This window comes from Mastigoproctus giganteus, chromosome 11, assembly GCF_048544385.1.
Source record: "Mastigoproctus giganteus isolate SK-2022 chromosome 11, ASM4854438v1, whole genome shotgun sequence".
In the NCBI taxonomy this organism is placed as follows: Eukaryota; Metazoa; Arthropoda; class Arachnida; order Uropygi; family Thelyphonidae; genus Mastigoproctus; species Mastigoproctus giganteus.
This window is the reverse complement of record NC_143585.1, coordinates 117,993,046-118,016,519: the sequence shown is the minus strand read 5'-3', so window position 1 is coordinate 118,016,519 and position 23,474 is coordinate 117,993,046. Positions and strand designations below refer to the sequence as shown.

General features: G+C 37.6%; 1 protein-coding gene across 2 annotated transcripts in view; it reads left to right on the top strand.

Moving 5' to 3' along the window:
* Rpn10 (regulatory particle non-ATPase 10) overlaps positions 1 to 23,474 on the top strand; it is a 267,771-nt gene that overhangs the window by 112,973 nt on the left and 131,324 nt on the right. For both annotated transcript variants that reach the window (XM_090385019.1, XM_090385020.1), the window contains one exon: positions 21,337 to 21,405. In XM_090385019.1, the coding sequence (XP_090241145.1) occupies positions 21,337 to 21,405 (69 nt within the window). The remainder of the gene's footprint in view (positions 1 to 21,336; positions 21,406 to 23,474) is intronic.

Below are 23,474 nucleotides of genomic sequence, written 5' to 3'. Positions count from 1 at the left end.
AAGGAGGTAACTACCATCAGAGGTAAAGGGAGGGGTTTTTGTTTTCGTAAAGGCGACTATGATGGTCTGAGACAGTATTTAAATTCTATACAGTGGGACCAACTGATGATGTTGCCAACAGCAAACTCAAAATGGGAAGCATTCAAGGAACTAATCTTGGAGGCTACCAGGCTTTACATACCAACTAAGAAATATTGTTCAAGGTTTAGTGATTTGTATGTATCTCATGCATTTTTCTTCTCTGCCACAATACATGTGGCAGAGAAGAAAAATGCATGAGATACATACAAATTAATGGGTGACATGGAAGCCTATGATAGATATAAGTTGGTCTGTAACCAAGTCACAAAGGAGATTAGGCAGGCAAAGGCAGACTATGAAAAATCCTTGGCAAAGGATGCAAAGAAAAACAGAAAAGAGTTCTTTACCTATTTAAACTCAAGAAGGAAAGGGATGAATCAGATTGGTCCACTGGATATTGATGGTTCAACAGTTGAGGATCCTGCTCAGGTGGCTAACAATCTAAACAAGTATTTTGCATCTACATTCACACATGAGGAGTTCTTCAGGAAGGAGAATGATGTAGGTAAAGTAAACATTGGCAGTGAGCTGGATGATTTTGTAATAACTGAGAGGAAAGTGGAGGAGAGGTTGTTGAGGATAAACATAAAAAAGCACCTGGGGTGGATGGGATCTATCCAGTTATATTAAAGGAGGCAGAAAAGGAAGTAAGCAAACCCCTAGCCATAATTATGAGAGCTTCTTTGGACTCAGGGGAGGTACCCATAGACTGGAGATGTGCAAATGTATTTCGACTGGACAGGTATTTCGAGCGAACGGAGGGGTGAAATGGGTGTGGTGGTGTTTTTTTTTTTTTTTTTTTTTTTGGCTGATGCTGAATAAGCTTGCTTTCTTGCATCATATGCCTCTACTAATGCTAATGTTATTGGGGAATAGCATTAGTAGAGGCATTTGATGCAAGAAAGCAAGCTTATGCAGCATCAGCCAAAAAAAAAAAAAAAAAAAAAAAACCACTTCCACTTCACCCCTCTGTTCATTCAAAATACCTGTCCAGCTGAGCCTTAAACTTATTTAGGCTATCAACCTCCACCACAAGGGATGGAAGTCTGTTCCACGAACCAACCACCCGCTGGCTAAAGACAAATTTCCGCACGTCTATCCTACATCTGTCTTTCCTCAATTTGAATTTATGCCCTCTCAGGTGATTATTCTGAGCTAGAGGAAGAATCCCATCAGCATTGAGCATGCTTAAACCATTCAAGGCTTTATACACCTCTATCAGATCACCTCGCTGGTGCCTAGTCTCCAGACACTGTAATTTGCAAAACTTAAGCCTTTCTTCGTAAGAGCACCCCTTTGTTCCATTCACTAATCTTGTTGCCCTTCTCTGTACTCGTTCCAGCAGCTCTACATCCTTCTTGAAATGAGGCCTCCAGACCTGTATACAGTACTCTAGGTGTGGCCTGACCATCGCCTTATACAATGGAATAATCACCTCCTTATCCCTGCTGGAAAAATTCCTGTATATCATTGACAATACTCCATGAGCTACTCTTGCAGCCCATCTGCACTGCTCAGAGAACTTCATATCTGTCTGCACAACCACCCCCAAGTCCCTTTCATTCTCTACCACTGTCAGTGTTGTACCACAGAGTTGATACGTTGCTCTGGGGTTGCTGTTTCCCATGTGTAGTACTTTACATTTGTCAATGTTAAACTTCATTTGCCACCTCTCAGCCCATCTGCTCAACCTTTCCAGATCCTGTTGCAGCAGCATAGTGTCAGTAGTGTCCTTGACAACCCTGCCAACCTTTGTATCGTCTGCAAACTTGGACATTAATCCTGATATACCATCATCAATATCATTTATAAATACAGAAAACAATAATGGACCCAACACTGAGCCCTGAGGGACTCCACTAATAACATCAGTCCACGATGAGCAGTGTCCATTGATTACCACTCTCTGTCTTCTCCCCCTCAACCACCCCTTTATCCATAGCAGCAATTTGCCTCCAATGTCACACTGCTCCAATTTGTGTAGCAGTCTTCCATGTGCAACAGTATCAAAAGCCTTTCTAAGATCCAAGTATATAATATCAAAGTTATTCCCTGCATCCAGTTCTTTTGTGACTGCATCATAGTATCCAATCAAGTTGGTCAGGCAAGACTTCCCCTTAACAAAACCATGCTGTGTCTGAGCTATAACTGAAGTCTTGTCTAAATGATCCTGCAGTGCGTCTTTAACCAGTGCCTCCATTAATTTTCCTGGAACAGAAGTTAAGCTCACAGGTCTATAATTACTTGTGTCAGCCTTTGATCCTCCTTTGTGAATTGGGGTCACATTTGCACATTTCCAGTCTATGGGTACCTCCCCTGAGTCCAAGGAAGCTCTCATAATTATGGCTAAGGGTTTGCTTACTTCCTTTGCTGCCTCCTTTAATATAACTGGATAGATCCCATCCACCCCGGGTGCCTTTCTTGTGTTTATCTTCAACAGTTTCTCCTCCACTTTACTCCCAGTTATTTCAAGATTCTGTAACTTACTGCTAGAGTTGAATACACCTCTGGCATTCCCCTCGCTGAATAACTCCTCATGTGTGAATGTCGATGCAAAATATTCATTTAGTTTGTTAGCCACCTGAGCAGGATCATCAACACTTGACCCATCAATATCAAGTGGACCAATCTGATTCATCCCTTTCCTTCTAGAGTTTACATAAGTAAAGAACTCTTTGCTGTTTTTCTTTGCATCCCTTGCCAAGGATTTCTCGTAATCTGCCTTCGTCTGCCTAACCTCCTTTGTAACTTGGTTGCATATCAACTTGTATCTATCATAGGCTTCTGTGTCATGTGTTAATTTGTAAGTATCCCATGCATTTTTCTTCTCTGCCATATGCCTCATTAGTTCATCTGACATCCATTTTGGCCTAAACCTTGAACAATATTTCTTAGTTGGTGTGTAAAGCCTAGTAGCTTCCAAGATAAGTTCTTTGAATGCTTCCCATTTTGAATTTGCTGTTGGTAACATCATCAGTTGGTCCCACTGTATAGAATTTAAATACTGTCTCAGTCCATCGTAGTCGCCTTTACGGAAGCAATAACCCTTCCCTTTACCCCTAATGGTAGTTACCTCTTTGAGTAAATCCCACTTCAGCACACTGTGATCACTGCCACCTAGTGGTTCATTTATCTGCAGATTCTTAATGCATGAAGAATCACTGCTGATAATCAAATCAAGAGTATTACTCCCTCTAGTTGCCTCCCGAACATGCTGATGTAGAAAACAATCATCCAATAAATCCACAAAAGCCCTGCTAGTGTGTGAGTATCCAGCCCCCAAATTCCAGTCAATATCTGGGAAATTAAAATCTCCCATTATAAGACACTCTGATTTACTGGCTCACTCTATTTCCCTGTACAGTTCCTTATTATACTCATCAGAGTCATTAGGCCTATAGCACACTCCTACTCTCAATTTTGATCTCCCAATGTTTATGTCACACCAAACTGACTCCACACTGCACTGTCCAGCGATATCGACTGGCTTCACTTCCTTGGTTTTTATGTGTTTCTTAACTAATAGCATAACACCTCCCCCCTTCCTATCCTGTCTACCTTTCTGTAGACGTTGTACTCCCCAAATTGCAGTTCCGCATCCCTTATATCTGTGTGACACCACGTCTCTGATATCCCAACAATATCTGCCTTCGATGTTTTGAGCAATACCTCAAATTCATCAAATTTATTTACTAAACTCCTAGCATTGGTGTACACGCAAGTATACCTGCACCTGTTTCTATTCTTAGCTACCCTAACACAACCCATGTGTTTACTTGTACCACAATGGCTCCCAGCAGTCTCTGAAATACCATGCATCTTGTTTTTCAGGCTTCTGCTCATTCTAATAGAAGCAGTGCAAGAATCTCTTTCACCTCTGCCAGTGGCTACTGTCAATCTATTGGTCTTTGTCTCCCCCCAAGCTAGCAGTTTTCCGACCCACCTAACACTGCCTCGATAGCATCAGCAAATATTCTTGCACCCTTTCTATTTAAGTGTATCCCATCCCTGTAGAAGCAATCTCTCCTGTTAACAAGTACAGTCCAGGCTGAAAAAAATTCTACCCCTTGAGCCTTGCACAATCTTTCCAGGGCCGAATTGATCGACAAGGCTCTCATCATATACTCCCTCCTATCGTGTCTGGGCAGAATTGCAGACACTTTCAAATTCAACCCTAATTCTCGGCTTTTGTTCAACAGTGACCTGTACTTGTTAAGTAATTCTGCCGGTCTCCTACTCTTAATATTATTAGTGCCAACGTGTACAACTATATCACCTTTTGTGCCCTTAAAAGATGATATTCGCTCTACAACGTCATCAACCTTTGCCCCTGGCAGACATACCCTGGTCCTGTTCCACCTATCTTTTTTACAAAGCATGTTCCCCGTTTCCCTGACAATAGAGTCACCAACAACTACTAGTTCCTTCGGGACCAGCGCATTCTGCCTTGGGGGTTGTCTCTGTGTCACGCGATGCCCAAGTGCAAGCTCTGGCGTTGATGTGGGCAGCTGAGAGCTTGATGGGCCCCTCAATTTAGTTTCTTCGAGGGCATCCACCCTGTCCTTCAAGCTCTCATATAGGCCCAAAAAAACGCCGAGTTGTTGCCTGATATCGATACACTCCTTGCATCGCGCACACACAAAGACATCCCCCTTGGCAGTATCATGTCCCGTACCCGATTGCTCTGCAAACATCAAGCAAACAGTGCATTTTATAAGGCTGTGAGTCAGAGGACAACTGCCCCCCCTCAGTTCTGCTCTGAGCCACAGCACTTCCATTAGCTTGAGCCTTTTGCTTTGCTGCTCTGGTCTGAGTCATGATTCTATTAATTTATTAATTAATTATGTTATGTTATTAATTATATTACGTTTGTAATCTAAGTCGTTATATGTATTTATTTAAACGTACAATTTAACTGCTAACGAAGTTCAACTAACGCTATCTAGTACGGTATATAACCTACGGTATATCTAGTACGGTATCACAATGGCGGGAAAGTTAATAACGGTAGCGGTAGTTACGAACACGTGGAAACCCTTACTGATACTTTTACAAGGCCGAGTAAAGAATAAATACACCAAATTAATCAAAAAAATCACAAAATAATGTTATACTACTAAATTTAAATCAAAAGTTTTTTAGAAAAACAATAATTTCAAATCAATAAATAAGAAAAATCCACTTAGCGGCTTGGAACACGACCGTCACTAGTACAGAGCAGAAGGTCAATATGTTGACCTTCTGCTCTGTAATGTTTGTCTTCCACTCCAGTCTCTTAAATTAAATTGCAGCCTTTTCCTATCAGTCACTAGCTTTATGTAATGCTAGGATATTGCAGAAACAGTTTATTGTAAAGTTTAAGTCCATTGTTATAATAAAAAATGATAGTTTATTGGAACTTAACTAATCCTGCCCAAAATACATAATATTTCAAGTTCATTTAAGAATTCATTTTGAAGTTTAGAAACAAAGGGAAAATGGGACAAAATATAATTAAAACTCCTGATTAAAATACACAAGTAATAAAGATGAAAGAAATTGAAATAGTAAATTTTTTGTTTCACCTTTGAATTCTCAGCCAAATCAAATTTCCTAAATTAGTAAAATTCTCTAATATTGATGAAAATTTAGTTTAAACCTTCACTTGCTCATTAAAATCACTTAAATAGAACTGACACTCTTAAAAGTTATACATAGCTTTAGTTTTCATTGGATTATTGATCTCAAAATTCGATTAAGACCCTCTGAATATAAACAAAGGATTATGCTGGCAATTCATCCCACCCCAGCACATGATTGCCTTCAATTACAAGTTGTGAAGAAGAATTTAAAACTATTAAATTGAATTAATAGAACTAGAGGTGAGCCCTGCTTCTAATAAAAAAAATATGAACAAGCCAGATTCTTTACAAGGAATTAAAATTAATGTATTTAGTTGTAAACGTGTATAATAACTGAGCAGAGAGAAATGTACTGTATGAAACAACTCTTAAAAATCACAGGTATAAATTCTAACCAAATTTTGATTTCACTGCAAATTTTTAAAAAGATCTATTAAAATCATTAATCAGCTACTCATTTCAGAAGTGGAATTCATTAATTTTGAAAAATTTTACTAATTTTAACAAAATAATCAACCAGATTTAGGTTTACTAACTGATTATAAAAAGTGCATTCATGTCCTTGAGTTGTCCTTATAGCTTTGTGGGTTGTACCTGTTCTTTTTTGTGAAGAGAAATGAAGCCTTTTCTCTGCTAATTAGAGTCCAGCTGACCTTTCCAGGACTAACTTTCTGTTTGGGTAGCTGTTTTAAGTAAATTATGTTTTAAGTAAATGGAGGGATGTTAAGGTTTGAATAATACTCCATATTTCCTACTGATGGCTTTATCTATGAAGCATTTTGTGTGAAAGGACCCTTTATGTGGCATTCGTGGAAACCAAATGAGGAGACAATATAGAAGCTAAATTGGTTGTATTCTGATTACTCCTGGCCTTTTGGCCCTGAAGGGCTTGTACAGCATTATTCATTCCCTATTGTACAATAAATAGAATATTATAGCTTGCATTCTGATGTTATGCATGGCTGGGTCAGCCCTTTATATACTTCGGAATCTTCTATACAACCCCCCCCCCCACATATATTTGTTTATATTTGCATGTTAATTGGTATGAGGCATTTAGGATTTGGGAGGGTTTTCTGGATTTTTATTTTTTAATATTATATTATGTTTTATATATATATATATTAAATGGTTTCACAATTCTAGCAATCTTTTGGCTGATTATTTTAAATGGTTTTTTGAGTTGACTGATTTTGCTATTTTGTTCTTGAAGTTTTTGTTAGCTTCTTCAGTTATCCCTGAAACCACAGGTTAGTCATTCTTCTTAGCTAAGTTCCATTACTATGCTATCCATTCTAGTAGTCATCCAAACAATTTCTGAAATTTAAAAATCATTTAACATAATAAAAAGTAAAATGTGTAATATAAAAAAAAAATATAAAACATAAGTCCAAACAACCCTACTACAATACTAGAGGCCTGTATACTAACTTATAAAGGTGCGAACAATCATATTCCATGTAGGGGAGGAGGGGTCTTATAGAAGATTCACCATAGTGCAGGAAACATTAAAGATACTCTTAATATGAAAGGGTGGTGGGGGGATTCATTCTATGAATGCTTGAGAATGCAGGCTGAAATGGGGGGAACTTGTCTTCTGTATTGTTTTCTGATTCATGTTGCTCAAGCTGGGCTTGCAAGAAGTCCTTTTATATAAAGATGAAATGCTTCAAGTCCCATCTAAGGAGTACTTGAGAGACCGTTTAGCTCATCAGCAATGGAGAAGAGGCATAAACATTTCCTTATATATATAAGTTACTTTGCTCAAGTAACTTATATAACTATGATAATTAGATAGCCAACCCACATTCAGGTGGCTCATTTTTTATAATCTGTAAAATTTTTCAAAATTAATGAAATTCCATTCTTATGAATTGGCACTCATCTCATTTCTTTATACATTGACGATTTTATTTAATAATTATTTAATTAACATTGTCTAATAGGTCTTCATAAAAAATAATTTCACATTGAAATAAAAAAAAATTCATTAAAAGTTGTACTTTGTTTTGAGTTTTATGTAGGTATTTCTCTTTACCTGATTCCTTGAAAAAAGTTTAGCTTGTTGGCACTTATTTTGATTAGAAGTAGATTTTTCCTCTAGTTAATTCAAATTATAAATTTAATGAATGTAAATTAGTGAAATCAGCAAATTAAAAACCCCACTTCCTTTACTGATTAAATGTAATAGTTTTACAGGCCCTGTCCTATTGTAACCCAGGGCAGTCAGCCAGTGGTAGATCACTGAGGTAATGAGAACTCAATCTCACTTTTGGGAAATCTGAGTATAACTTCTGTGGGTGTCAGTTCTCTTTGAAATTTGTTGTTGAAAGGCTATGGTTTCAGCTCTCTGAGATAAGAGAATTTTACTGATGATGTATGAAAATTAATTTGATTGAATTAAGATTTTATTTAAAATAAAATTAAAACAATGAATTTGTTTTCTTTACTTATTTTCAGCTTTAAATCAGTATTAAATTTTAAATTTATATTACTTATTTACATAAATTTGCAATTATTTTAGTTAATATTTTTTATTTTCCTTTCTTTTTGTTTTTAGACTTGAAAATGTATTCCAGATTGGTTTAAAAACATCTTTTGTGTTGGATAAGATTATCTAGTTAATTGGAAAATACTCTTGTAATCTGAACTGTCGTATCTTAACTTTTATTGTTCCATGCCCTGTCTACTTGTCTAAGCATATCCTTGGTGTAGCACAATATGAATTCACATAATTAGTTGAAGTGAGGCACTCTTTCAGTGCAGGTACTGAAATAGTTTGAGAAAAGAATGCTAGATGAGACTTTTGTGCATTTGCTATCTGGGAATGCTTCTCCACCTGCAAAAAAAAGATCAGACTTATGCCTACTTTTGAAACAACTACATTATTTGTGAGGCAACCCAAATGTCATTTTTAATCAAGTAGCTTTTCGAAGAATGCAAATATGTTATTCATTAAAAACTCAGAGGTACATTTGTAATTGGATTCAGAGCTATTTGGTCCTTATGAGAGAGAGCAGGTAGCCTCAGTTAGCAACTTGTGTCAAACAATTTTCTAATTGAAAATGTGTATAATATAATCCCTATTACTGGGGGAGGTGTTGGCCCATTGCAGCAGGTTTGTTTGTTTGTTATTTAGTTTTTAGGAGCATTAGCAACTAAGGCCATATTGCTCCGGGATATGCGGTGGTCATTCCCTGACCTTTCCACATCCTCCGTATTTGGTGGTGACGGGCTTGAACCCCGGTCTAATCAAGAAGTGTGTGCTACGCACTGCTGCTCCTTCCCACCTGGCTACGGAGGTGCCTATTGCAGCAGGTGATGGGCATAATTGAATGATTAATAACTAATTATTTCAGTAATTGAAATAATCAATTATATGCAAATTATGAAATCGACATAAAAAATTGAATAGTGGGAATTTAATCTGATGTTATCAAAACTAAAGATAATGTGCTGTTACCACTCAATCCCTGTCTCTTATCTTGAAACTGTGACAGCCTCTTATCCTGAAATTAAAACTCACGCCTTGTGTTTCTCTCTCTCTCATTTTGATAATATAACAGACAGAATCATCTTCAGTTTTCTTGTTGTTGATTTCATAATAAACTAATTTGCATATAATTGATCACTTCTATCATTAATTATGCTCACCTCTAATTGCAGCAAATTAGCGAAGAAGCTGGCTACTGGCATTATGTTGAAATAATTTTCAATTATTTTGATGCAGTATAGTTTCATTGCATTGTAATGAGAACCATAAGCATGCACTTGCTTCTAAAATGCTTTGGAAACTTTGGAATGCTTTTGTTGTGGAAGTGGATAGCTTGAATAAATTCAAGAAAGAACTAGACAAATTGTTGAATGGGATGGATAGGTGAAATGCGAAGTTTTTTTTTTTTTTTTTGACTGACCTCTATAAGCTTGCTTTCTTGCAACATTTGCCACTACTAATGCTAGTGCCCACCTCGTAGTATTTAGAAACAAGTTACCTTCTTTCCAGAATACAATGTGGCTTCAGAAGGAACGGGTCAATGCTCAACCATTTAATGAGACTGGAAATGTCTATTCGGTGTGCTTTCCTTAAATTCAAGCACCTAGATTTTCTTTGATATGAAAAAAAAAAAAAAAACTGCATGACACTGCTTGGAGATTTGTAATTTTAAAAGATATTGGTAATCTTGGTCTTGGGGTCATCTAGTCCTTTTTATTAGAATTTGTTAAAACTCTCATTCCAAGTTTGTGTGGGATCTGTTATTTCTTGACCTTTTTGGTCAAGAAATAACAGATCCCACACATTTTTGGCAATAGGAGGGAGTTCCAGAAGTGTCAGTTCTGAGTGTTATGCTTTTTGCTATTAAAGTTAATTCTCCTGTTCAACAACTTCCAAACGTGAAAAGTACCTATTTGTTGATGATTTCAGTATCTTCTTTCAGTCGTAATATTAGTGTCATTGAAAGGCAATTTCAACAAACCATCGACCATCTCACCTCCTGGACCACTGGCTAATGGTTTCAGGTTTTTGTCTCAGAGGACTTTTCATGTATACTTTTATCACAAACAGAATATTCACCTGAACCAGAACTAAAGCTTGGACAAAATGATGGTAGCACGTGAAACAAAATTCTTTTGAGTTTTATATTTGATAGTAAATTGACATTCCTACCACACATCTGTCAATTGTGGTAAAAGTGCACAAGGGGGACCGAGCCTGTTATGTGCCATTTCATCCAATAATGGGGGAGCAGACAGTTGCATTTTACTCTGCCTCTATCATGCAATATAAATTAGATTATGGGTCTGAAGTGTATGCATCTGCTAGAAACAGCATACAGTCTGTCCTCGTATAACACGTGTTTGCATTACACGAATTCAATCATACACGATTTATAAATAGGGGAACAATGTCACATATAACACGAACGTAATTCGCTTATGCATGATTCGCCTTTGTGTTTAAAATAAATGACAGTCGAATGCGGCGAAATCACCACAACTGAAAACAACACAGTAGGAATGAAGAGAGGATTCTGAAAATTTGTTTTTATGATTTCGTGGAAGGGGAAACACATTTAACATAATAACGTAAAAATCAACAGAATTTCAGCTACTTATCGGTATTATTGCAAATGTAATTAGATCGACTTTTACTACCCGTTTATAACGACTCCACTAGCAGGAACCACCAATAAAAGGAAACTGCAAATTGTTTTTATTGTTTTATGGTAGTGACTTCCAGAAATGTGCTTTAGTAAAACATAAGCATGTAATATGTGAGAATAGTGTGTTTACGCCTTTACTGCATTTATTCAGTTGTACACGGGCGTTGCATCGTTTATTCAGTTGCTACTTGTTTGCTGTGCGTTTATGTATATGAAGCTTGCCTCCTCATTTTTGATCATTTTAGAATCGTGCTCTATTCTCAAAAAAATGAGTAAAATACTTGAAAAAAGTGTGAAAAGGAAGCGTTCTGGTGAAAATACTTCAGAGAGAAAAAGAAAAGCAATATCAATAGAAGAAAAATATGAAATTGTGAAACGCTTTGACCGGATGAAAGAACATGCGATATTGTGCATGCTACAGGCCTAAATGAAGGAACGCTAAGAACAATTAGAAAGAATGCAGAAAAAATAAAAGCAACTTTCATAGCAGGAATAACACAAAGTGTAACAAAATCAGTTAGATCAAGACACAAAGAACTCCAAGAAATGGAACGTCTTTTATCTGTTTGGATAGAAGATCAAACAAAGAAGAGATCAGGAACAAGTTTGCTTACGATAAAAGCAAAGGCATTGGCAATATTTGAAGACCTCAGAAATAAAGCTGAAAACCCTCAAGAAGTGCTTCCCTTTACTGCCAGTAGTGGCTGGTTCAACAATTTCAGGAAACGTCACGCTTTCCATAATGTGAAATTATCAGGTGAAGCTGCGAGTGCAGATGAAGCAGCAGCAAAGGCATTTCCGCCGATACTGAAAAAACTAATTGAGGAAGAGGGCTATACACTGGACCAAATTTTCAACTTTGATGAAACTGGACTGTATTGGAAAGAAATGCCATCACGAACATATATCTCAAGAGAGGAAGCACGAGCTCCAGGCTTCAAGGCTGCTAAGGATAGGTTTACCGTTATGTTAGGAGCAAATGCAAGTGGCGACTTGAAACTGAAGCCTGTTATTGTTTATCATGCAGCTAATCCACGAGCGTTAAAAGGGATCACAAGGACTACCCTGGGTGTTTACTTTAGGAACAGCAGAAGAGGATGGATGACAGGGCAGATCTTCACTGAACTTCTACTACATGTGTTTGAGGATGTGTTTCGAAGCTACTGCAAAAAGAAAAAATTGAATTTTAAGATTTTAATTATTTTGGACACTGCACCAAGTCACCCTCCAACCCTTGCTGAACTGTCACCAAACATCAAAATCCTGTTTTTACCGCCTAACACAACATCTCTTATCCAGCCACTTGACCAAGGAGTAATTGCTGTTTTTAAGCACTATTACACAAGACGGACATTTAAGATGCTGATAGCAGAAACAGAGGGCGAAAATGCACCAACAGTTAAAGACTTCTGGAAGCGATTCAACATTAAGAATGCAATTTACATAATTGTGGAGGCTTGGAACGAAGTGACAAAAGAATGCTTACATGGCGTTTGGCGGCCACTTTTACCAGATTTTATTCGTGATTTTAAAGGCTTTGATCCTGTAAATGAGCTTCCTAAATTAAAAGCACATCGTGTTGCCCTCGCAAAGCAGGTTGGCTGGAGGCCAGGTGGAAGATGAGAAAGACGACGAAGTTGAATGCCTGAACACCACCATAAAACCGCTTTGTACTTCAGAGTTATCTTCAGTTTTAAATTCATTTAAGAAAAGTATGCAATGGCTAGAAGATAACGATTATAATGCAGAAAGAAGCAGAAGAGCACTTTATACAATTTGGTCTGCTTTAGAGCCATATAAGCAGCTGCTTTGTGAAAGGAGGAAGACTGCGAAACAACAGAAACTAGATGTCTTTTTTATGAAAACACCCAAGAAAAATACAGAAAATGAGCCGCAGCCCTCTAGTTCTGGTGTGACCACATTTCGTCCAAAGTCTTCATCGGCATCTCCTCCACCTCCCAATTCCGATAATGATGACAACCTGCTGCCACTTTCCCCATAATTACGCTGCTTCAACCCTTTCTCAAGCCCTTTCCCTCAAGCTGTCTTCATTTACTTTTAAGGTAAGAATCTAAATTCAAATGATTAAATTATTAATTTTACATTTTTCAACTGTAACTGTTTTATTACGATTATTTAATGTGTTTGGTAATGTTTTGGTTAAAAATGTGTGTCCAATCTTGGGTGGTCGGCACCTAACCCTATATTTTCCATAGGGCCTGTTGTTTATATTGCACGATTTTGCATTGCACGAGGATTTCTAGGAACGCAACTATCGTGTTATACGAGGACCGACTGTACTCCAGTGGCTAGACTCAGTTGAACATTGAGCCATCTGCATTTAGAACATCCCCTGACCAGAGTTTATACATTGAGCATTCTCTGTTGCTGACTAAAGCAATTGTCACTAAAATATAGTTTTAAACTGAAATCCCCACCAGATCACTCTGTGGGCATCTGTTTTTGAGCTATGATGGGAAAATCTCTAACAGCTGTCAGTCTGCCAACTTTCCCTTTGCAATTAATGTCCAAGAGCTGCTCATCAGCTTAACATCATGGTAGACGAAGTTGTCCAGCCACCAAGGCAACCTGTTCCTCCCTGGCATGCTGACTATCCATAATGCAACTTATCCATTAATAATAGGTTATAGACCAGAAATTCACCATCTTTCTACCTGCAACTCTGTGTTGTCCATTGATCCAATTACTCTGATTTCCTTCCTGCCTTCACTGATGACTCAGAATCATCTGTGGAATCTGCTGCAGTCTTCCCTGATAGCATGGTATCTAAGAAGATTCCCCAGCAATGAGTGTATATACACTAGACATCGAACTGGGCTCAGTGGAGGGCCGGGTCATGCCAGGTAACATGAAGGATGTTTGGGCTTGGGCCGAGTCAGGCAACACGAACGATGTTCACACTCGGTTCGGGTACAAATAATTGTAATGAATTGTTATTTCCAAACATATCAGATGTTTTTGGGCTATTTCCTACATATGTTTTTTTTAAATATTTTTTAATGTATTTAAATTAGAGTTTTTAGAAAAAAATGTGTATTAGTTGTCTGTTGGCACTTTTAATTGACCAATAAGGCATGCTTCGCCAACATCTACAAAATTCACAGAAATTTGTACTCTTTTGTGGAAATGACCTGGTTATGTATTTTTGCTCAGTAAAGTAGCCTTTACCCTTAAGCGGGCATTAAGTTGCAATTTACGTTACATCAAGAGTATGATATGAGTCATTATGTTCCCCAGCAATGGGTTCCTTTTTAGTTATGTGTACAATATTTATTAAGAGTGATACTATTAATCCCTAGTTCTACTACATCCGAGATTTTGCATTGACCTACTTTCAATTCTAAGAACGTTCACTTGTAACACTTTCTAACCACTTCTTTACTGTATCTAATACTGACCAATAATTTAGTAATACAGGTAAGGAGAATGCTTGCATATCATTCATACAGTGAGAATTGCCAGTGACAGAAGTGACAGTCAGTTCTAATTTTTTAATTTAAGTAGAGGTGGATATCGATATTTGTTTTGGAATGTGATAGTATGAACCAGAGCTGTAATGCTCAATACGTTCTACGTTGATATCAATATTTGTAAAATAATAAGAGAAGTTTACCACAATATAATATGTAGAACACTTCCATAATATTATTAAATATGGCAAATTGAAAATTTATTAAATTTTCTTTTTTATATAATTAATATTGATAATTATTTTGGATAATTATTATTGTTATATAATTATTAATATTAAATTTTGAATCAAAGTTTTTTTTATTTTTTATTATGTAACTTCAAAGTAATGCTAGCGATTTTATTCATATAAAAAGTTTCAATCGGGATGGGATAAAATTCGTTTTTTGGGGGGGGGGATGAATTTGAAAAGCAAATTCGGGTTGGGCCATCTAGACTTTGGGCTGGGCTGGGTATAAATAAAAAACATAGGCCTGTGCAGACCTCTAATATAGCATACACCACAGACTTGTATGCTATAGAGCTTAATTTGGCGGCGTCTCCATAGCCAGGTGGGAAGGAGCAGCAGTGTGTAGCACACACTTCTTGATTAGACCGGGGTTCGAGCCCGTCACCACCAAATATGGAGGATGCGGAAAGGTCAGGAAATGACCACCGCATATCCCTGAGCAATATGGCCTTAGTTGCTAATGCTCCTAACAAACTAACTAACATGCTAATGCTCCTAAAAACCAAATAACAATAACAAGCTTAATTTGAACCACATTAAAATGAATAATTATCAGTGGTCTTTTGGTTTTCACAGATTCTTTGATTCCAATACATTTTATCAAAGGTGAGATATAATTCTCATCTAGTTCTGTTCAGAGTTCAGCAGAAGTTATATTCTCTTTGAGTCTACATTTGACTTATTAAAGAGAATATATTTGCTTCTACTAAATCCCAAGCCACATTGGATCAAGGGTAATGATCTGGTAAATGCTGCAGCTAGATCACCACAATCCCAGTTCAATCACAGCTTGCTATACCTGTATACAGACTACAGGCAAGTAATATGAAATATATTGCACTCCCAGTAGTAGCAGTCATGTCATGGACAGGCCACAAACAAGTTGTATCAAATTAAGCCTGTAATCCAAGCATGGAAGTGTAGTCTGCGCAGGAACTGTACAGAGGAAGTTGTTCTTGCATGCCTCTGCATTACAGTTGTCTTACCCATTCTTTGTACAAATTGGAGCAGAATGGTATTAAGGGTAAGTTGCTACAATGGATAAAAGGATGGTTAAGTGCTAGAAGACAGAGGGTGGTAATCAATGGGTGCTGCTCTTCTTGGACTAATGTTATTAATGGAGTCCCACAGGGTTCGGTGTTAGGTCCACTGTTGTTTTGTATATTTATCAATGATATTGATGAAGGTATATCAGGCTTAATGTCGAAGTTTGCAGATGATACAAAGGTTGGTAGGGTTGTTAATGACAGTAATGGCAGTGTGCTACTGCAACAGGATCTAGATAATTTGGGCAGATGGGCTAAGAAGTGGCAACTGAAGTTCAACCTTGACAAATGCAAAGTACTACATATGGGTAGAAGTAACCCCAGAGAAACGTACCAACTGTGTGGTACTACACTTAAGGTTGTAGAAAATGAAAAAGACCTGGGAGTAATTGTGCAGGCAGATATGAAGTTTTCTGAGCAATGCAGACAGGCTGCCAGGGCAGGTCATGGGGTTTTGTCAATGATATATAGGAATTTTGCTAGCAGGGAAAAGGAGGTGATTATCCCTCTGTATAAGGCAGTGGTCAGGCCACGGCTTGAGTACTGCATACAGGTCTGGAGGCCTCATTTTAGGAAGGATGTAGATTTACTTGAGCATGTACAGAGAAGGGCAACAAGATTGGTGAGGGGAATGAAGGGATCCTCTTACCAAGAGAGGCTTAAGTTCTGCAAATTGCAGTGGCTGGAGACTAGGCACCTGCGCGGTGATCTGATTGAGGTATATAAGGCCTTGAATGGGTTGAGCACGCTGAATTCTGATGGGATCCTTCCACTTGTTCAGATTATGAATCTAAGGGGGCATAAATTCAAATTAAGAAAAGACAGATGTAGAATAGATGTGCGGAAATTTTCCTTTAGCCAGCGGGTGGTTAATTGCTGGAACAAACTTCCATCTGTCGTGGAAGTTGATAGGTTGAATAAATTTAAGGAGGAACTAGACAGGCATTTGGAGGGAATGGTGTGATTTTTTTTTTTTTTTTTTTTTTTTTTCCTGGCTGATGCTGCATAAGCTCATACGTTTGCTTTCTTGCATCACATGCCACTACTACTACTACTACTTTTCTGCTGACTCTCCAATATGTGAGGACTGCAACACCATTTTAGCCATCATACATTTTAACCAAATGTCCACAATCTAGGCATGAACAATTTATATCTTTTACTGCTTTTAGCCATCTGTCTGAGCCCTGTAAACTCAGTCAGATACTATCTGACAATAACCACGTGCTATTTTAAATATACTCTTTTACTGCATGTACTTCTAATGTTTACTTATATATAATTTTTCATTGACTATTATATAATGATAACCTTTTGACAATTTTCTACTCTTATATAGTTTATAATTCTTTTCCTGGCATAGTGACGAAGTTTTATATGTTACTGTGATATTTTATCACCTATTTATATTTTTATCGTCATCAGCCATTTTCAATCCACTGCAGGATGAAGGCCCCTCGAGCAATTTTCCAGTTCCTTCTGTTTTGTGCAGTGGCCATCCATTTACTACCCACAAACTCACAAATTTAATTTGTCCATCTCTGTTGTTGTCTTCCAGGTTTTCTTCTAGTTCCTTTTGTGTACCAGTCCGTTATTTTCTTAGTCCATCTGTCATCGTGTCTTCGAGCTATGTGTTCTGCCCAAGACCATTTTATTTCTTTTGTTTTGATAAGAATGTCCTTTACTTGAGTTTGCTGCCTAATCCACGTGTTCCTCTTCTTATCTAACAGTCTGATTCCCAATATAATTCGTTCCATTCTTCGCTGTGTAGTTCTCAGCTTCACTTCCATAAGTCATGGTGGGGAGTATACATTGGTTCGTTATTTTACGTTTCAGACAAATTGGGATATTGCCCCTCAGTATGTGACTATATTTCCTGAATGCCATCCATCCAAAATTTATTCTTCTCTTGACTTCCAGCCATTTATCATTCTTACAGCTAATGACTTGTCCCTGATAAGTATATGACTCCACCTTTTCAATTACTGCTCCTTCAATCATTATATCCCTTTCTGTGGCATACTTGTTCATCATTACTTTTGTTTTAGCCACATTCATCTTTAGTCCAAAATCCTTACCAACTCTGCATAACTGATTAAGATTTCACGGCTTATGACCACAATGTCATCTGCAAATCGTAAATGGTTTAGGTCAGTGGTTTTCAACCTTTTTTTAATAACAGCACCCCTAAGTAATTTATTTTATTTTGTGGCACCCCTACCCAATTTTCTGCCTGTTAGATCCGATTCTCTCTCTATATATCCGTATATATATATATATATATATATTTATAAAATATTAAAAAATATATATGTTATATGATATTTATTACAATAATATAATTATAAAAATTACATTTCATAATACAAATTATATATATAGTATATAATTTTATTCTTTATACAGAGGTACTAAGTAAACATCAATTATAGATCACCACAAAATTAAAAAGATACTGTACACCTTTTTATAATGAAATAAACATATAAATTAAAAAATAATCAGTTTAACTTAAACCCAAATTACGTAGCACCCCTGGAATGTTGTTGCGGCACCATGGTTGAAAACCGCTGGTTTAGGTACTCTCCATTCACATTGACTCCTTTCTGTGACCAGTCTAATCTTCTGAATGCACTGTTTTGTCTCTTTCCAACCTTAGCATTGAAGTCCCCCATGATGATAGTGTAGTGAGTTTTCTGTTCATCTAGAAAACTCTTGATGTTAGTGCATAAATCATTAACTTTTAGCTTATACCTCTTTGAAATCCTGAGTAGTAGTCTTGACACCCTTGGTGATGTACTTTTGAATTCCAAAATGTTGTTTTTAAAATCTTTATGGACCAGAAACCCAACTCCACCTTCACTCCTTTCACTGTTTCCATTGGTGTACAGCAGATTTCCACTTTATAAACTTATAAGTGATTCATTCCTTCTTCTTGTTTCAGCCAAACCGATGATATTCCAATTCACATTTTCTAGTTTCTTTTCCAGCTCTAATATCCTGTCTTCAGCCCTGGTTGTAGACCCAGAGATTCTTAGCACCCTCTGCTTCCACTCTGATTCTCTCGCTGCCATAAGAAGGAGAGTGAAAGCCGCTGGGGACTGAGGGCCATTTGTTTCGTCTTACTGTCATGTGCTGGAGGGTTTGGTCTTTTCCTCTTCACACTGACCAGGCGTCGTGAAGAGAACCACTCTACACGTTCATTGCCACCTAAGTGACGTAACAGGGCTTACCATCGAGAGGGTGTGCATGAGTGGATTTTAGAGAGGCAGGCCAACCGGACTTCTAAATCTTCTGAAATAGAAAGATATTGGATCCATCAGTGTTTTAGACTGAGTGTCTGATAACACACAAAATGCCTGTTCCCCTCTAAGCCCCTATTTATATTTTACCATACTTAAAACTTTTTTTTTTTTTTTTTTCATTATCCATTGTTGGTACATTATAGCCTCTGTTGCTTATGCACCAATATACAACAAACAAAACCAAACCTGTGTCATGATTTTCAAATGGAGCAACGATTTTGCAGTAAACTGAAATTATACAACAGAAACATATGAAATGTTTAAAACTTTATGCTGATGAAATATTAAGTCGTACCAATGTGTTTGAATGGTACAAGTTGTTCAAAGACTGACTTGAGAATGTTTGTGATGATCCAAGAAGTGCCTGGCAACCCAAAGGTCGCGGGTTCGATTCCCGCCTCGGGCTTGGATCAAAGTACTGCAAAAACCTTGGGAGGTGCATTATGGCCACAGAAGCCTATGCGCCAACAACTACCAAAAAAAAAAAAAAAAATCCAAGAAGTGGCATACATCAACCTCACGAAATGAGGACAGAGTTACAAATCTTTGGGAAATTGTGGCAAGCAATTGTTGTTTTTGACTTTCAGAATGATGGCTGATAAGTTGGATATGAATAAGGAGATGATTCATCAAATTCTGCATGCAGATTTAGAGAAAAGGAAGGTCTTTTGAACAGACCGTTCAAAATTTGTGCTGCTCCTATGAGCAGAAATAACAGTGTCATCATGTGAATATTTTGTCCAGACTTGTTAAGACAAACTTATTTCCTTGACTGTATTGTCACTGGAGATGAGTGTTAGGCATTTTAGTACGATCCAAAGATGAATCACCAGAATATGCAGTGGACTTAAATCATCAAGACCCAAAAAGTTTCATTTAGAGGTCCAGGATCAAGATGATGCTGTTCATGTTTTTTGACAAACAGGATGTAATGCACAAGGAATTTTACATGAAGGGAGATAGAGTCAGTGCTGCATTCTACGTACAGGTGCTTCAAAGACTGTTGAAGTGCATTTCCCAGGTGAGGCTGCAAATTCGAGAGAAAGGCGGCTGGTTTTTGTTGCACAATGTAGCCCCCACCCATTCCACTCTTGTAGTGAAGACATTTCTGATGAAACATGGCATTGTATAGAGCAACTATCCAACCTATCTTCCCAGTCTAATACCAGCGGACACCTTTCTCTTTCTGATGAACTGAATGTCATCTCTTTGGATGCCTTCGTTGACTCTTTCAGAAACTTTTAGAATGGTGTAATAAGTGCATTAAGTCGGGTGGTCATTACTTCAAGCTCCTTCATTTTGGGTTCTTTTTATTGCAGCACTGGTCTGCAGACTTTATCTCCACACTTCGTATGTCAGATTAAAACAGGAGATGCTGTCCAGAGATTGCAGAAAATGAAATATTTATGAATTTATATTATAAAATGTTATTTTACTTGTTTACTACGAGGGGCGATCATTTATTTCATGGACTGGCACAAGATCTTATCGTAATTGTCATCATCTGAACATTCTGTGAATTTCTTCTCAAAATACTCTCCCTTGAAAATTACACTTTCACCTCTGTTGTACCACCACATTAAATGCTTCTTGCAAGCCGTTTTTTGAAAGACTGAAGTGCTTCTGTTGTGGCTCTGTGAGCATTGTGTTGGACTCAAAGAGCCTTTCAGAGCTTTCTTCAGCTATGGAAACAGGAAAAAAATCACACGGGGCTAAGTCTGGTGAAAAAGGGAGATGTGGCAGAACCTTGGCACCTGTGGCAGTGATCACTGCCTGCACAATATTAGCTGTATGGGGCCTGGCATTGTCTTGATGGAGAAATCAGTTCACACTGGAAAGATCGGCCACACCAGAATATGGCCATCTACCAAGACGCTCATTACCATATGCTTCACTCATCTCTTTAACCGTTTCTGATGCATTTAAGCCCTGTCTTTCTCAGTAATAACGAATCACACATCACTGTTCAGTCTGTATGTCCAACATGTACTTGCTTCAAAAGGATCGTCAGTGAGATGTGGCTAAAAAAACTCTTCGACAACACTAGCTCGACAATCGCCCTTAAATCTAGCTTCATGAGTCAAACTTTACTATTCTTTTACTAATGTGCCATGTTGGTTTTGAAGATAAATTGAAAGCCTGTCATCTCTTAAAGAAAAGAGAGAGTATTCCTTGTGCTTTATATAATCATCTGGGCAACAAAAAAGTAAAGTATTAGTTATATTATAATTTCTAAAATGTAAAGAAGCTTTGATAGTTTTACACTTCCCTTTCATCCCCAAAACAAATTTTTGACACTTGACATTTTGTATTTAATTTCATGTTATTAAACATGATATAAGGTGAATTGTGCAAGAAATGGGTTATTTTAAATGTTTCTATTTCTGCTTTTCTTTTTAGCTAATAAAACTTGCAAAACGGTTGAAGAAAGAAAAAGTCAACGTTGACATCATCAATTTTGGAGAGGATGTAAGTTATTTTTGATATAAGTTTTTTAAATTTAGTATTTGATAATCTTTTGAAATAATTCTTAGGTTAAGAATTTTTAGGAAGTTGATAATGATGTATTGTGATTAGTTTTTTTCTCATTATTAAAAGAAGATTATTGGAGTTCATGAGTGTAATGCCTTCACTGCTGAAATTTACTTGCAGTACACTCTCCAGACTGCCTTAGTCTTGGCCCCAGGTGCCAAGCGTTCCGTGACCAAGCGATTTGTATGTGTTCCTCAAAGCATTATCTCCAAAGAGCCTTCAAGAGATAGATTATTTTTTTTTCAACAACCGTTTTCTTTATTTATTAATTAGTATAGCTCGTTTGCACTGCAAGAAGTAGGCAAAGGCCTAGAAAGGAAAGTTATCTTTCTGTTTCTATTTCTAATAGTACTAACTAACTAACTTAGTCTCTTGGTCACCTTGTGGCACTGCTCCTGTCTCCCCGTGGCCGGGCCGGAAACCTGGGTGGTAAAACCAACCCCCAGGGCCAAAAGGAGCAAAACACGGACTGTGACAATTTTCCACCGATTAGGACTGCAAATCGAAATCCATTGGATTTGCACATACCCGATAATGACTCATCCAATTTAAAGAGACTGAGGATGGCTGCTCCCCGAATGGAAAACCCAAGTTTTCTCATTCTACATTCGCTAACTAACCAGTCCTTAGGTAATCTATCGCCATTCCTCATTCAAAAAATGTCTTGTGAGCATAGCTGGCTCCCTGAAAATGGTACGACTGAAATCTGGCAACCTGCTTGTCAACACCACCAACTCCAAACACTGAGTCTTTACTCACTCACCTCATTTGGTGGAGTTCCAGTTAAGGTATCCCCACATGCCACACTTAATTCATTGAAAGGCATTATTTCTGAATGGGACCTAATGATGTCTCAGAAGAAGAAATTGTTCAGGAACTCCAGGATCAGAAAGTCACACAGGCAAAACGAATTATGATGAAAAAAGATGGCGAAGTCCTTCCAACCTGCAGCATAATTTTGACATTCAGCTCACCCAGTTTACCTTCATCAGTAAAAGCAGAGTATTTGCATTGCTGCATTCACCCATATATTCCGAACCCAATAAGATGTTACATGTGTCAGAAATTCAGACACTCACAAACAGTTTGTCGAGGTGACCCATATGTTCTAACTGTGGTTCAAAAGATCATTCCCAGGCTGAACTGTAATGCCCAGTCTCCGCTCTGCCCCAATTAAAGGCAACCATAACCTTTTCTAAAAATTGTGAACAATGGAAATACGAGAAAAAAAATCCAGAAATATAAAATAGAAAAGAAAGTTTCATTTCCAGAAGCAAGAAGGCAAATACAACTACAGATACCTAGATGCACGTATGCTGAAAAGTTTCATTCAGTATTAGTCCAGACTGATATATCAATTCCTCGGAATATCTCTATTTTGGAACGGGCTCGTTCCCTGCTCAGCTCTGTACCTCAGCCTTCAAAGCAACTGATTTCAAGCAGAGCTAACAACACACCAGTCACAATACCACCTACTGCCGATGCAGCTCCCGTAAGATCTGTCCAAGCAGAAAACACAGATTCTAATTGAAAAAAGACATTTGATTCCTCCCTTATGGATAGTAATGAAATTTCCAGTCAAGATGATACTGAAATCATTCTGGAGATCCATCCAGAGGATGAAATAGACACAAGACCTGTTTTCTCAAAAAGAGATAAGATTAAAATTGACCATGTCAAACAGACTTCCAAAAAGCAGTCAGATTCAGTTCCTTCATCTAAATTGAAACAATGAACAATGTTGTCCAATTGAATTGTAGAGGCTTTAGGAGCAATATTGATGACATAACTAAGCAGCATAATCCAGTAGGCATCTGCTTACAGGAGACATATCTGACGCCTCAGGTAAAAAAAAAAAAAAAAAAGTAAAGTGCAGCCATTATCAACCCACTGCAGGATGGAAGCCTCCTCAACAATTCATGCTGAGGGAAATGGACCATAATCTGCCACGCTGGTTGGCAGATTGACCGTATTCAGCAGTCAGGGGCTTGAATCCCGGTCTACTC